A 15,611-nucleotide genomic window follows, 5' to 3' on the forward strand; every position below is an offset into this window, starting at 1 on the left:
GTGCCAAAACGCGTTTTAAGCATGCACATCCCTATTGAAAATTTGCCCGATGCTGGGCATAGTGGAATCCATCATCCATCATCATGGTGGATTATGGTAGTGGGTGGCATGCTGGGTGACGGGTGGCATGGTGGGTGCTGGGTGGCACGGTGGGTGCTGGGCGGCATGGTGGTTGCTGGGCACGGCGGGTGCTGGGCAGCATGGTGGTTGCTGGGCACAGTGGGTGCTGGGCGGCACGGTGGGTGATGGGTGGCACGGTGGGCACTGGGTTGGATATCATCGTGGGCGCAGCACGTCAAAGGCAAGTTGTGTGATGAATTGAAGGAGCAGCCATTGCCATTCGGAAGCTCATGACGGGTTATCTTTATGTGATGTTGAGTCTTGTGAAGTGTACAGTCTGTATATACATGTTGCCAAGATGCGGCTATTTTCATGCCATAACAAATCAATATGTAAAGCACCATACTACGTAGCATATCATCACACTTTATTGAAAAAGCATCACTGGACTTGTACTGTATTTACTTTTCCACTCGCTTGCTCTGGCGTCCTGCTTGTGTAAAAGAGAGCTCCAAAGGTGCTTTCGCAGGGAAGCAAGGTGGTTCTCCGGATGTGGTGCAGGTGGCATCATTGGGTGGTCACTTATGTATTTCGCCAGGCAGTCTAAAAGGAGAGTGCAATAAATATATAAGTAAATTGTTTTTCCAATGATTTCTAGCAATAAGTGAATGAAGGAAATCTGCTCTTATCACTTCAAAAAAAGTTTAAGATAACAAAATGCAGCAAATGTCACACACAAACATGCTACCCAGGACGCAAGCCAGCACAGGTTTATTTGCAGTGAGTATGCATACACATGCATCACATTGTTTTGCAGATTTACATGGAATTTTTGTATGTTTTTTGCCAAAGCCACGCCTCTTCTCATCTGGAGGTTGGCTTAACTGCAAAATTTAGACACATGGGAGCTGTACTCAAAGCCTTATGGGGTGGATATTTGGCTTCTGATTTTGCATAATTTGTCTGCTCTTCAACCACCCAAATTCCTGTCAAATTCAGAGAGCCACAATTTGGCTACACTGTCTCTAACGCATGCAGGGGAGCTGCAAGGTGCAAGCTGTCTGATTTGTCCATTCTATCATTTGTTAGCTTTACTTGTTGCTCGTGCAGTTGGTGAGGAAGTCGTAACTTTAGCATTTGCCATATAGGCATAAAAGATTTCATGTAAAAGCTGTATAATGGCTGGCTTGCAAGCTTTATTTAGCTGCAAATGATGGCAACTAATGTTTTAAAGTGAAGCTTTTTTTGCCTCTTCTCCCAACATTACGGGCGCTGCAGCTGCTATGGTCTTGTCATGCGTGCCGTTGGATTTCTTGCAACATTACTAGATGGCGCTCACCTCTGCACATCCTGACCGGCGCTGCTGCCCCAGCATTTCACCGTTAGTGTGTATTCCACGTGCTGTGCTGGTTTTAATTTCTATTCGAGAAAAATGCAGCTGCTGGGCTGTGATAGTGTAAACATTAGAATCGTCCTTAGTCTGAAGAGAGTGCTTTGAGCTGGAATCTCAACAGTGTGTTGGCCATGTATGTAGAAGGAGCCCATTAACACGCGCCAGCAAGGCGTGCACTCGACGTCGAGGACACCCAGACTTGAAAGAAGTGTCACACAGAACAGGAGCGTCTTCGCTACGCAGTGAAATGTAGTGCAGACCGCGAATTTATGTATACATTTTATACATACAATTACAATAGCTAATTGAAGTATGCACAGCCTCATAATTCAATTAAAGTTTAATATTTCTGCCATGATGCGGTGCGCCATATGAGGCAATGACAACGCTCCATTCCTTCTCAGAGATTATGAACAATGACTCGCAACAACGCCTCAAGCAAACACATCTCCCTGTGTGTTCTGTGGGCTATGCAGAAAAACAGAAGTGGTGCATGCAAGGTAATGCTTAACATCAACTCGCCACTTTCGTATTGGACTAAACACTGAAAAAATTACAAACTTGCCACTAACATCACCGTTAATTATTGTCAATCAAAGCAAACAATGTGTGCTTCGTGTACATCGATTCTCACAGTGCATGGGATCTGCCATTTTTTTTCTACTTTTCAATCTCCATATTGCTACTTTGCTAAGGTAACCTACATCTTCAATGTAAAAAAAGCCCAAAGAAGCATCTTAACGTAATACAGAGCAATCTTTCATGCTCGTCTGTTTAAAAAAAACATATTTATGTAGGAAATGAAATCTTCGGCAGAGTGTTGATGCGACTACAAGAGTACCTGGTACTTTGATCCATTAAACAATTGAATCTTGGCAGAAGAATGCCAGTTACAGCCACACTATACAGTCCTTTCTAATCCAGGCTGGCGGAAAGCGCTGGAATTCCGCATGATGCCCAGCACCTTGCTTTTCTTGGCACCGACAAGAGGCATGAAAATTTTAGGATGCTTTGCGTAGAACAAGATCAGCTATGCAGATCAGAGCGTACATGCGACTAATGTTCGAGGTGCTTTCTTTGTGTAGCAGTTCTTTCCTCATTCTTATGCTTAAATAAAATGAGATCACTGAAAGTATGCCGAAAGTGCGGATAGGCCATGTCTTACAAACTTCAATAATCAGAACATCTAAAATCAAGAAAGCGGCTGACAGATGGAATAGCACACAGTGGTATGAAGGTTATAAACATGGATGAGGTGCCTCAGAAAGGCTGACCAACTTTTGAGCTATCTTCGTCAAAAGTGGCCTGGTCAGCCTTGCCATGTTAGTTTTAAAGGACTAGTAGGGTGACATCACGTGCAGTTGTTGTCAGTGGCAGCTGGTTGTAAAGGGAGAGACTTTAAAGAGAATGAGCGCTGTCGTCTGACGTCTGTAAGCATGGTTCCTAAGACGAGGGCACAAGACCGTGAGAATAGGAAGGCGGCGAGAAAAGAAACAAAAGAAAAGGAGAAAAAAAGAGATGCCAAGAGGCAAAAAAAGAAAGACAAGAAAAAGAAGGGCATGGGAGCGTGTTAAGGAAGTGAGGGGTTAGGGAGCATTCAGGAGTGTCATTGGCGGCATCTTTCTGCCGTTTTAGAAGAACTGGTCAGGCGGTCAGTGTGCGAGTAACAAAAAAGACCCCAAAAGATATCAGTTGAAAGAATGACTTGAGTAGCGTAGCAGCAACGCGTCGGGTAATGTTGAAGAAATTAAGATGGCGACAAGGAGTCTGGGATGCAATGTATGTGGTAGCTGGCAGGCAGAGGCATGGTGTTTTAGGGATGTCAGCCTCAGTAGCTCAACGCAGGTGTCGTCACAGTGGTATATAGAGCTGGTGATACCCTGTGTGACTGATGCGCAGAAAAACGTATCCTGGCATCGGGGATTTTGTATTGTGGTGGTGAGGGTGTTCAAAAAATATGATAGAAAACAGACAAAAGGGGGGAACTGAAAGTGGAATAACAAATAGGAGGGTTACATGAGCAAAAGCGGGCGGAGGCAGGTGTACATGGGAAAAGGGGTCATACAGTTGATATAAACATTAAAACACGAAAGAATATATTAAATTGAGTAGTAAGCAGGTAAAAATTAGAAACGGTGGAATAGGTGAGGTTAAGAATTAAGTTTAGCTGGTGGCACAATGTGTTTTGCGCCTTGGTTGATGACATGAGGCTTTCCGATTTAAGTTACAGCTTTAAAGTTTTTAAAGATTCTAAGTTGCTGTGTTAAATTGATTCCCATTGGATGTAGGCATTTAAACTTGTGTATGAGGTATGATTCCAGATATTTCCTCTAGCGAGGTGAGCGGAAATTTGTAGTCTATAGAGCCTTGCTTTCTCACATATGACATGTTCATTGAAGTGGCTGGCTACTCCTTTAGGTAAATTGTTTTGTATCTGCGCGGTGACCGTTCAGTCTTTTATGATTTTTTTGTCCTGTCTCACCTATGTATTATTTGCTACAAGTGGCACATTCTAGACAGTAGACTACATTGCTTGATGTGCAGATGAAACTCGAAGTTACGTTGTTTGAGTAATTTGATGCTGTACTTATTACTGTAGTAGTAGATTAAATATGTTTGCATGTAGAGCACCCGGGCGGCCACAGGGACTGGTTCCTAACTTCGTTGTTGTTTTTAGTTTGGCACATACAAGAATATCCTTAATATTATAGTGTTGCATCTCAAGACTACTCTGGGCAGGGCGGGAAAAATCTTGTTTCTGGTTGCTGGTGAGAATTGGGTAGTATTTATTGAGGATGTTGTTCATGTTTGGGAGTGTGAGAATTTAGTAGTAAGAAGAGGCGCTGTTCTTGTGATCCTACGGTGGGGCTTGAGCACGTCGGCTCAGTCAAGTTTGGTTGCATCGGTGCAGGCTTTCTGAAGGGCACTCTTTGGGTGGTTCCCGTTTGATAGGGTTTCTTTAGGGTGATCAAGTCTATCTATGTAGTCTTGGTTTTCAACACACATGTGACGTAGCCATGTGCTTGGCCTTTAAAGATGCCTTCTTTGCAATGTGGCTTGATGGTGGCTTGTATATTCTAGGTACTGTTGTTTGTCAAAAGGTTTCCATACAGCATTGTCATTAGTGTCCCAGTGTCAATGTATATTGTTTAGTCCAGAAAGTTTATGCGCTCCACTGAAGATTTTGATGCGAATTTTATTGTTGGCTGAAAAGAATTTAGAAATCCTACATATTTATCTAGGCTGTCTTGACCATGTCACCATATTATGAATATGTCGTCTATGTATCGTAGGTATGTGTGGGGCCTGTCAGTGCAGCGCAATAGGAAGTCTGTAGAATCCCCATAAATATGTTCGCATAAATATGTTTTCCCATGTACATCTGCTTCCGCCCGCTTTTGCTCATGCCACCCTCTTATTTGTTATTCCAGTTTCAGTTCACCCCCATATTTGTCTGTTCTTTATTCTATTTTTTCGAAACACCCTCACCAACATATTCCAAAATCCCAGGCGCCAGGATACCTTCTTCGGTGCTTCAGCCACACAGGGTATCGCCACTTCTGCATACCGCTGTGACGACACCTACGTTGAGCTACTGGGACTAACGTCCCGAGAAAGACCGTGCCGCTGCCTTCCAGCTACCCTATGCACTGCATTCCAGACTCCTTGCTGCCATCTTAACTCCTTCTAAATTATCCGACGCATTGCTGCTATGCTACTCAAGTCATTCTTTCAACTAATGTCTTTTCGGGTTGTTTTTGTTACTCGAGCACTGACCGCCTCACCGGCTCCTTTAAAGCCACAAGAACATGCTGCCAAAGACACCCCTGAATGCTCCCTAACCTCTTGCTTCCCTAACACCTTCCTATGCCCTTCTTTTTCTTTTCTTGTTCTTTCTTTCCCTCTTGGTCTCTTTTTTTCTCCTTTTCTCCCCGCCTTCCCACTCCCACTATTGTTCCTACGTCTTAGGAATCATGCTTACAGACATCAGGTGACCGCGCTCATTCTCCTTCAAGTCTCTCCCTTTACAACCAGCCACTCCCGACAACTGCATGTGACGTCACTCTACTAACACTTTAAAACCAACATGCCGAGGATGACGAGGCAGCCTTTGAGAAGATAGGTCCTCCTAACGAAACGTTGGCCACCCTTTCCGAGGCACTTTATCCCTGTTTATAACTTTTACATCCCAATAATCAGAATAGTGTTTTGAAATTGCATGGCTGTGAATGCTGCAGATTGTAAAGCAGCACATCAGTTGACCACAGTCAACACTTTGGACGGCAGTAGTTTAAAAAGCTTCTTTTAGACCATACAATTTGCCAAGCTGTGTCGGAACCCAATTTTCTTGAGAAGCATTATTTCAAGAAAGTGAAATGAAAGCTGCAGCGTGAAAAGCTACAATAACGCATGCCAAGTCTACATTAGAAATTTCAAAGACAATGAGGTGCTTAAATGTTCACTTCTGTTAAGACAATGAGCAGCAGGTGAATGCAAGCTATCAAGGTCCTGTCAAAATTAACCGCTCGTGTAGCCACCCGACTTTCTTGTTTTTAATTGAAACTGATTATGGGGGAAACTTTGTGGGCGATTTTCGCCGGAAACCCATATCCCGAAATTATCTTGTGCTGTTTTTCATACCCACAGAGACATTTAAATTGTGTGTCGAGACACAGTGCATATACAGCAGAAGAAAAAGATATAATATATAGGCACTTGCCTCATTCTTCCTTTGGCATTTCTTGTCGCTCTGTATACATCATGTAATGCTAACTCATTCAGATAACTTGTAGATATGCAGTTATGTTTCTCAAATGAGGTGACTGTTGACTTACTCTTCAAAGCAGCCACTTTCTCCGGTGTTGCCGGAAGCTTCCAAGATGCGCGGCACATTGTCCGGCAGGCCTGTCCAGTCAGGCTGCTTTCACCTGCTTGCACTGGTGTCCACAGGTGCCATGCCACCTCTAATGGGCACTTTCCGTCGGAAGCAGACTTGAATATGTAATGCCACTTGTTGAGTGGCATCACAAATCCCACACCAATCTGTACCTGCAATAGATATGAAGTGTTTTTTTCCTGAGCAGTATTCTTAACACTAAAACGCACTTGTATAAAACAATATGATATAGGTTAATTAGATCCGTCAATTTCTGATGCAACTCTATAATTTCCTATTTCTGCCCCTCAAACAAGTTTAAAAAAAACTGGGGTTAAACCCAACCTCACCAAGAAATTCATTTTTGTGTAAAGGATTAAACTAATAAAATTTTCCCATTTTAAGGGCAGCAAACACTCATATTTCGTACAGTCTAACCTTGCAATAATGAAATTAACAGAGAAAGCGAAACAATTGATTCAAATAGGCGCACCGCCATGCAGAGAACAGTGCAAGAACGAGTGACGTCAAGGCCTCCAAGATTGCAGTGTCACACGGAGAACAGTGCAGCACGTTACCTAGAGACCTACGCGCGCCAGCCTCCAAAATCCACCACCATCACACACTACATGGCCTTGTTCTAAAGAACATTGGAGACATGCCTTGAAAGTAAGATTACCCTTGCATGGTTGAAAACAAGTGAATTCCCTTGTGGGCTCTGAAAACCACTCGCACCACTCACTCATCTCAGCAGTTATATTTTCGTCATGACTAAACTGCAGCGACGAATGCGCCAAGTCCCATCACAACTTCAAACTTCAGAACTCAGTGTGCACGCTCCTTTTACTGCGACCAGGTTTAAAATGTTTGTTGTAACAGTACAGCGCTAGTACAGCGGCAGCGGAATTCTCTTTAGGGACAATTGCACCTTCTACATCTTTTTGTAGGTTTTTGCGCAATATGTGCGTTGCTGTTTTTTGTCATTAAGCCCTTCAGTTGATGTCTAGCGCCGGTTCAGACTGTGTCTCTTTGTGTGTGTGTGTGCCCTTGCACTTGTCATGATGTCCAAGTTCAGCTACCACCAACTAGAACTAACTTTTGCATTAATCAGAAGTACATATTAGCACGCTTTATAAAAAGCCAAAGGATTAGCACTATGCTGACCGGAAATGAGAAATGGTAAAAATATTCTGGCTGAAAACAACATTTCATGTTTATCAACACTGACGGGCAAGTAATGAAGAAAGTTGGTGTACGTTAATGTTTACCTTTTGAGTGATACAAGGGACAGAAAGAAGACAACAAGACACAAAAGCTACCAATTCAACATTAATTTTGGTGCAAAAATTTAAGATAATATTTATACTGCGTGTGCCCTTGCACTGCACAAGCGATCTTTTAAGACAAAGGGCACAAGTTGCAATACAAATGTACAAAATCATGATAAACAGTACTTGCATAAAAATAGAACAAATAAGCACGGAGTGATCACTATTCCGTGTCATTTAGAGAGTATTCCTCTTTGTAATGCAATCATAATGAGCACTGGCTGACAGATGTCCCTCTTTTTTAAATGGTATGCCTCAGTGATATTGTTGATCAATCGGTTGCCTTAAGTAAACAAAAGAGATGAACAATCTAAATCTGGCGTACATCACCAGTTGTGTCAATGCATTGTCAAGTGGGACGAGCATGCTTGTCCCTTGAGTGAATAATGGTGCTCTCCTGGGCACATGCTTATACAGCGGCCAGTCTGCCCCATGTACAAGACCGTCTATTCTTAGTACGAAGATGCTGCAGAGTGGCCGAACTCCGCGGATTGCCAGCGCGCACTGCATGGCTGTGCAACGGAGCTAAGCGGCACAGGCGCACAGGGGCTTAGAGGTGGGACTTCTTGTCATGTGTCATCCGCTAAAGCATGGCGTGCTCCCGCACTTTAGCAGATGACACGAAGCTCCACATCCCCCCTGCGCCATGCACGCTGGCACTCCGCGGGGCGTGGTCACGCTGAGTCGTGTTCGTGCCAAGAGTTGACGACCCTGTGCATTTGACCAAACATACACATGAACAGAGGCATAGAATACACTACTAATGACGGACACAAGACATATTTAGTGGTAATTTATACAAATCTCCTTTGCCTGGACGCCTTTCTCAATGCGCTTGTGGAATGCTATGCACACATATTTCGAGAGAAAAAATAAAGTAGGCAGGTATGCCGCACAGTCCACAAGTGAACTGAGAAAAGCGAGCAGGCAAGCGAGGTACGCTTGGTTAAACATACCACGAAATATGTCTAGTGTGTGTTAGGGGCAGTGTACTGCATTCCAATGTTAGGAAGCTGACAGGCCAGGAACTAAATATGTACCAAAGAAATCACCACATTTTACTGAGAAGACCGGCATGCTCGTCTGACTTCGCCGTGCATTGCTGCGATAGGGCTTTAGGCCAGATTAAATTAGTTTATCTGTTTCCACCCACGGTGAAAAATTGACAAGAGAAATCAGAGAGGCATACCACAAGACGTGTGAGCAAGCCCCCATTATGAATGCATGAAAAAAGGCGTCCTTTCTAGATGACAAGGGATAGAAATTAGTCTGACTATTCACCTTTTTTTACGCAAATACTGTTTATTGTGATTTTTTGCCTTTGTATTACAACTCACATTTTCCTTCTGAAGGAACTTGTGCACAATATAAGCACACATTCAGTGTTATTTTTATTCCTTCTATCAAAGGATTCAGTCATCACTGGTCATGTTGTATGGTCTCCCTTCCTTCACTGTGTAAATTTTATCCTCAAGTTATATGAACTGACTGGCAAACTCAAAACGACACTACAAATTTCACCTAGAGGATACGGCTGGTTCTCAGAAAATGCACCAATACGGCGACAGGTGTCTGTTGGCACACTGTAGCAATAATGGGTGGAAGCTACCTTTGACATTGCTGCAATACATCAGTTGTCACATGGCTACAACCCTTAAGAAACAACAGAAATGTAAGTGCACAGCAAAAACAAGCAGGTTCATCAACCACAAATTTGACTTCAGCAGCCAGAACATAGACAGTTTCATGTAGCTAAAGCATTAGCTAATATGTGGAAAATACATGCACAAGCACCCTTAGCTTGAGATACCTGCATACCAACATAAAACCATGAGTTGCAGTGCATATGATGCTTGTTCTTGACACTAGTATTTTGTGAAAAATACTTTTTGGATTACGTACCATGCTTTCAATTCATTTGCCCAGTAATCAAAGGCTTTTGACAGCATTACACTTTGTACTTGCTAGTTGAAAATATTCTCACGTGAACAGCACCAAGCAGAATAAATAGAAAACTGCCCACTATGCTAACCAAATATGTGGAGAGACCCAAAGTAATAGAATTATTTCTGGACCGCTGTAGACTTGGAGCTTGTTGGCTGATAGTCACTATTAAAATTACACCACTGCCAAGCAGATGTTCTGTGTGGTGCTGTTGAAATCAAGTTCACTTGATGAGCAACATAGCAATAACCAGCAAATGCTTTAGCAATAGCGAGCAGGCAATCTTGCATGTGCAAAACTGCACGCTTATTTAATGATAGTGCATCAATAGACTGAACTATGTACCAACTATGTGGTCTATGCAGTATAGACAAAGTCGAAAACGATGCAACTGGACACAGAGTCTGCCACAATGCCTACTTGCATGAATGGGTATAGCTTAAGAAGAATATAAATAAATGTAGAGAAAGAAAGCAAGCTTACTAGAAAACTCTTCACTGCTGTAGTACTTACAGCACAGTGAATACTGGCCTTCATTTACCATTTAAAGAAATTCAAGCTCGTGTCTATTGTTCTGGGAACTTGAGAAATAATTGTGAAAAAATGGAGAAGGTTGGGCTAGTTGGCGTTGACACAGTTCCTGTGACATAGTTACTAGCACAAACAAGGCGTACGGAATAAAGGTCGGACTAGCCAAAGCGGTAGACTTCAACTGACAAGCTTTATTCAGAAGAAACATGCAAACAGGCCACCGCATGCTCAGTTAATGTGGAGACAGATGCATAAACGAATGTGCCACATAGGGGATAACGAAATGCACATAGAAGCTGATAAGCATCCACAAGAAGCCATTACAAAGCATTCACCAGATTTTTCTGAAGACACAACACTTATTTATTAGCTGGTACCAGTGATGGAGTGCTTATGCATTCATCAGCAGCTTTCGAAATGCAAAACACATCAAACATTTCCCTATATAACTGCCTGGCAAACTGACTGAGCACTTGTGTGCTATGAAAACATGGGGAGCACTTATGGGTACTTTAACAGTGATCAGCCAAGTAGCCAGCGCCTGTGAGAGCATTTACAGCATTCCGGTACTCCCCAAGCCACTCATTCAGGCACCTGTTTGTTCAATATACCACTTTCCACAGGGAAGTGCAATGTAGCATACCACCACTACATTTCAGTTAACAAAGCAGGTGACATGCTCCTTAGTGCATGTACTTTGACGCCCGGCAATGTTTACCAACTTGCATATTCTTGTGAGCGTTAGCGGTGCTGAAAAAATGCCTACACCAAACTTTTTCGCCACCTTTCTTCTAGGCGGTGGGACACCCTGTGTATGTATGGCAGAGCTGCACGGCTACCACTGGGACATGCGTTACTGCACGTCCAGTGGGCAATGTGGTAGTGCTAATGACTTTCTTGTTGTGCTGGCTTTGCTGTTAAAAGCATTGTGGGTGTTTTCGAACAGTGTTCAGTAGGACTCAAGTTCACACATGAGTTGCCAGAAGATGATCACCTGCAATCATTCGATATTCGTATAATTTTAAATCATACTTTCCTTATTATATATACTCTCTTAGGAAAACGAAGCCCTTGCTCGACTACCGTTTGGCATACTCCATGTTAAAGGATGCATAGCTCCTAGCTGCCCGAGAGCTGTTCTGGTTAAATCTTGTGCACCAGGTTTCCTGCAGCGCTCAGCAACAAGCGAGCCATTTATGTAGGGCCGGGTATCTCGATAACACTTTGGTGTCAACTACTGGGAGCCTCATTAAAGAGGTAAAAACAGATCTGGCAGCTGCTCGGTGCAATAACGCACGTGCCAGTGGGCACCCTGTGGCTGTGCCATCTGTACATGGGGTGTCCCACCACCTAAACAATGTGGCAAACCAGTGCAGTGTAGGTGTTTTCTTCAGCGCCACTAGAGCTCGCAAGAATGTGCAGGTTGGTAAGCAACGCCGGGAATCAGGGTACATGCACTAAGGAGCATGTCACCCACTTTTTTAACTGCAATGTGGGGGTGGTATACAAGATTTCACTTCCCTGTAGAAAGTGCTGTATTGGACAAAAGGGCAGGTTCTTGAATGAGAGGCTTAGGGAGCACCGGAACGCTGTAAACACTCTAGCAGGCACTGCCCATTTGGCTGACCACTGCCGAAGATGTGCTCGTAAATGCCACCTGTGTTTTCAAAACAAGCAAGTGCTCAGACGGTTTGGCAGGCAGTTAGATAAGGAAATATTTGGTGTTTGGCATTTCAAAGGCTGATGATGAATGTGTAAGCACTCCTTCACTGGAACTCACTGATAAAGGAGTGTTTGTTGTACCTTCAGAAGAACCTGCTGAATGCTTTTTAATGGTTTGTTGTGGGCAGTATTGGCTTTGTTGCGCATTTGGTTTCCTCCCATGTGGAACATTTATTTATGCATCTGTCTGCAGATATTTTTGGGCATAAGGTGGGGCCTCATTGCGTGTTTTCTGAATAAAGCTTGTAAGTTGAAGTCTAGTGCACTGTCTTGTCCAACTTTTTTCAATTAGTCTTGTTCGTGCAAGTAAACCTCACAATAATTATAATACCAATGTTAAACAATGGTAAGCATGCTGCATGCTTAGACCTGTGACATACTTGGCCCATTACACTTTTAATCCTTAAGTGTGCAGAAACTGCACAAGCGTGTAGCCTAAACGAAAAAAAAAGTGGATATAAAAGGTGTAACACAGGAAAGTTTCAAATCAATAAAACAAAATAACAAGAGGTAGATATAATGTGTACTAAGCAAAATAAAATGTAACGTGCAGCCAAGTGATTGATGCAAGAAAAAATAAACCTCAAGACATGTTAGGTCTAGTTTTAAAGTGAACAAGGTAATGTGTACATAATGTCTACAGACACAAATAAGCAGCAAGTTGAATAAAGTTGAGCAGATATTTAGCCTATTTAGTAAGCACTGCTGAGTAATATGTCCATAAACTTATTGACGAATGATACCGAGATCCTACTTTTGCAAACACATACACTTCAGTCATACCTGACCAGACCATCCGATTACACACAGTGCTGCTGCAGCCATAGCTCCTCCCTGACGTGGACACTGTTGTTGGTCACGGCCTTGCCCCTGCAAGATAGGTTCTGCGTTAACTTATAGCAGTGGCACTTTAAAGAAGTCATTGTGAACACATGCAAGGAGCACAGAAAAAGTCACAAAAACAATGTTTGCACCACTGCAGGGTGGGAACAGAGCACAAGGTCAAAGTTACTGATAAATATTGTGATAATAGGGACCTCTTCATGACAATAAAATTTTTAAGACCTACAGCTACAGTACATTACAAACAAATGTTTGTTTACGTAACAATTCATTTTTTTTTCTATCAGTTAAGCAACTTTCCCTTGTCATCTCTAGTTATGTCAAAGTTATGTCAAAACACCTTGTCTCAAAACGTAAGCTGTAGTAGTAGCAAGCCGTAATTGCTTAAATTTTTTTGCCCGAACCCTATGAGGGAGATTTTGTGCGCGACGGCTTTGAGCGAGCAAACGGGCCGTCGCGCGAACATATCGCTCGTTCTTTGTCGCCTGGTTCTGGAAATCTAGAATTCGTCGCTCGTCGCCCAGAAGTGCTATGAGCGAACAGACAATAGCGCGAAGCCGGAATTGTACATCAGTCGAGTACTACCGCTTGTTGCACGGAACAAGCAAACGACTATTTTGATACGTGCAAGGTTAAGAACCTACTGCAAGACTTTAAAGAAATGTTTTACGCTGCTCCTTTGAGTAAAACACAGCAAACTAAATTAATAAAGCACACTTTTGGCGCGTATTTGCTGCCCTCATACCGGCAACACCGGGGAGACGGCTCTCAATGTCGTCGCTCGCATAGGGTACGACTTGTACGGAACGAGCTAGCGCGACACCCATCTACATCGCGTCTCTGTCGCGCGCAAGACCGCTCGCATGGGGTACGACTTGTAGGGAACGAGCGAGCGCGACAACAATCTACATCGCGTCGCTGTCGCGCGCAAGATCACTTGCATGGTGTTTATACTTTTTCCCAATAACTGCTCACAAACCAACAACCGCGTAAACAGACATTATTTTCAACCTCGAAGCATAAGTAAGAGAGGAAACGTCATTGCAGTAAGAATAGGTAAAGAGGCAGATGAGTCTTTATTATCCAACTTTAGCAGAAAAGTGGCAGCTCGCGCAAATGAGGACTGTTGCCGAACCTAATCCCTCTCACCGGAAGGAAGCGCTCACCAAGACTTTCAATTTAGCATTAAGCCAATAAACTTGCGCAAGCAAATTATGTCAACCAACGCTCAGCAAGCATCGGCACAGTCAATGTCTTCGCGGGAGTTCGATTTCTTACGCTCGCAAGGCACTCTAGGCACACACGAGAAGCAAGCACAGCATGCGTGTACTCACCTTTTAAATGGTACGATGCGGTCGAAAAGCGCCCTCCAAGTTGCCGGAGCTGCAAAGTTATTCCCGCATACATGCAGTTGCGTAGTGGACGACCTGCGGAACGCTAATAATGCGCATCATTTCTTTGCGGCGCCCACCGAACTCTCCACAACCACCACGGACAAAGGGAACGCACTCCATGGCATGAAAATCGTTGGTCCACGTTTGCCTGGCGCACCACGCATACCGCGAGTTTGCAGCGAGACACAAGCTATCTTCTGGCACTTTTGTGCACGCGAACTATGTCACAATTCATTACAGCAAACGCAAAACACGATCAAACAAACACATCGTAGCAACTCGTACGACCGACAGCACATGTAAACAAGAGAACAAGATTGGTGGATGGATACTATGAGCAACCACTTTGAAACGGGGTGGTGGGTGGCGCTACCTGTGAAATTGGGAGTTTGGTTGGCTTTCGCTATAACTAAAATAATAACCAGCACACACTCGCTTTGTGCCTTGTTGCGCCCAAGTGCATATAGATGTTGCAATACATAAACAACGATCACACAGTTTATATTATCCGCTATACTTTAGCGCAGAAAGAAATTCTATGACGTGTTTTCGATTTCCAGGAGCTTCCGTCGCATGCGGGCAGTAAAAAGATGGCCTTCGAGATTCGCGTATGCCATTCTTAGGAAGCCTTCTCTGGGCTGTAATTTGAAGAAATATATATAAAAAGGTTTAGTAAACAAGAAAAAAAAAGGTGTGGAAAGTGAGGGGGTGGAGCCCCTATAGCCCAGAACTCCACTGGCTTGTGCGGTCCGCCGTGCCTGGTCGAGGCTGGCGAGCCAAGTCTCCCATTGCTCCCTTCCGGAAAGTTTGCCGCCTACTTTCAGCTGCTTTGAAGCCCATACATGCCCACCCACGACGCCTTGCGCTACTGCCCGTGCAACCTGCGCCGTCACTTCGTTTTAAACGACTTGTTGCTTTCGTCACCCTCTACTGTAGCAATAGAAATTGTTGACATGATCTCGGAGGTACACGTCCAGTGTGCGATGTTTCCGTGCGCGTTGTAACTTATTCAGTCAGAAAGCATCAAATCTAAGAGAATTAATCGCTCGTGTGGCGCGGGTTACACCCGTGTCATCCGCATTGCTTTCGTTTTGGTGTGGTGAATGTGTGCGTATTGCGCTCCTGTCGTGCATGCCTTCTGTATTTATCGTGCGGCGCATGAATATTCCTGGAAAAAACCGCATGTCTCTGAACGTGAATGTGTCCTATGTGGTGGTGCCAGAAATGTGCGGCGGTGTACAATATGTTCGCAGCCAAGTGCTACCGTGCATTCCAGCGAATAGACGCGGCTGCTTATGCACGGTTTTATTCAGTGTTTCTTCATTAGCTTTGTGATTTACTTGCGTCTGCGATAGAATCCACAAGGTACCCCAGTTGAAGAAGACAGCAGGAATTCATGTCGCAACTAGAGAAATTTCTGTTGTACGACAGAAGTTCCTCACGTTTCCGTAGTTGACAGACATTCCTGACGTTCGACAGAAATTCTGATGTCGCAACAGAAGCATTCTGTCGCGAAGACC

At 43.8% G+C, this 15,611-nt stretch overlaps 1 protein-coding gene across 1 annotated transcript; it reads right to left on the reverse strand.

Annotated features, from left to right (window-relative positions):
* Window positions 1–466: 466 nt before the first annotated feature.
* LOC142568124 (uncharacterized) lies at window positions 467–14,354 on the reverse strand. The gene is made up of 4 exons (XM_075678193.1): window positions 14,032–14,354; window positions 12,638–12,724; window positions 6,289–6,502; window positions 467–663 (listed from the first exon to the last, which is right to left on the reverse strand). The coding sequence occupies exons 2-4, from the start codon at window positions 12,677–12,679 to the stop codon at window positions 488–490; spliced, it is 432 nt and encodes a 143-aa protein (XP_075534308.1). The 5' UTR covers window positions 12,680–12,724; window positions 14,032–14,354; the 3' UTR covers window positions 467–487.
* Window positions 14,355–15,611: the final 1,257 nt, after the last annotated feature.

Source organism: Dermacentor variabilis, unplaced genomic scaffold (assembly GCF_050947875.1).
Source record: "Dermacentor variabilis isolate Ectoservices unplaced genomic scaffold, ASM5094787v1 scaffold_167, whole genome shotgun sequence".
Taxonomy (NCBI): domain Eukaryota; kingdom Metazoa; phylum Arthropoda; class Arachnida; order Ixodida; family Ixodidae; genus Dermacentor; species Dermacentor variabilis.

Bases quoted from the DNA above. Each gene is read 5' to 3' on its own strand.
- LOC142568124 (XM_075678193.1), bottom strand. From the start codon at position 12,679: ATGGCTGCAGCAGCACTGTGTGTAATCGGATGGTCTGGTCAG. The intron at 6,503-12,637 runs GTATGACTGAAG...TATCTATTGCAG, and splicing joins TAATCGGATGGTCTGGTCAG to GTACAGATTGGTGTGGGATT. The intron at 664-6,288 runs GTAAGTCAACAG...CTCTCCTTTTAG, and splicing joins GAAAGTGGCTGCTTTGAAGA to ACTGCCTGGCGAAATACATA.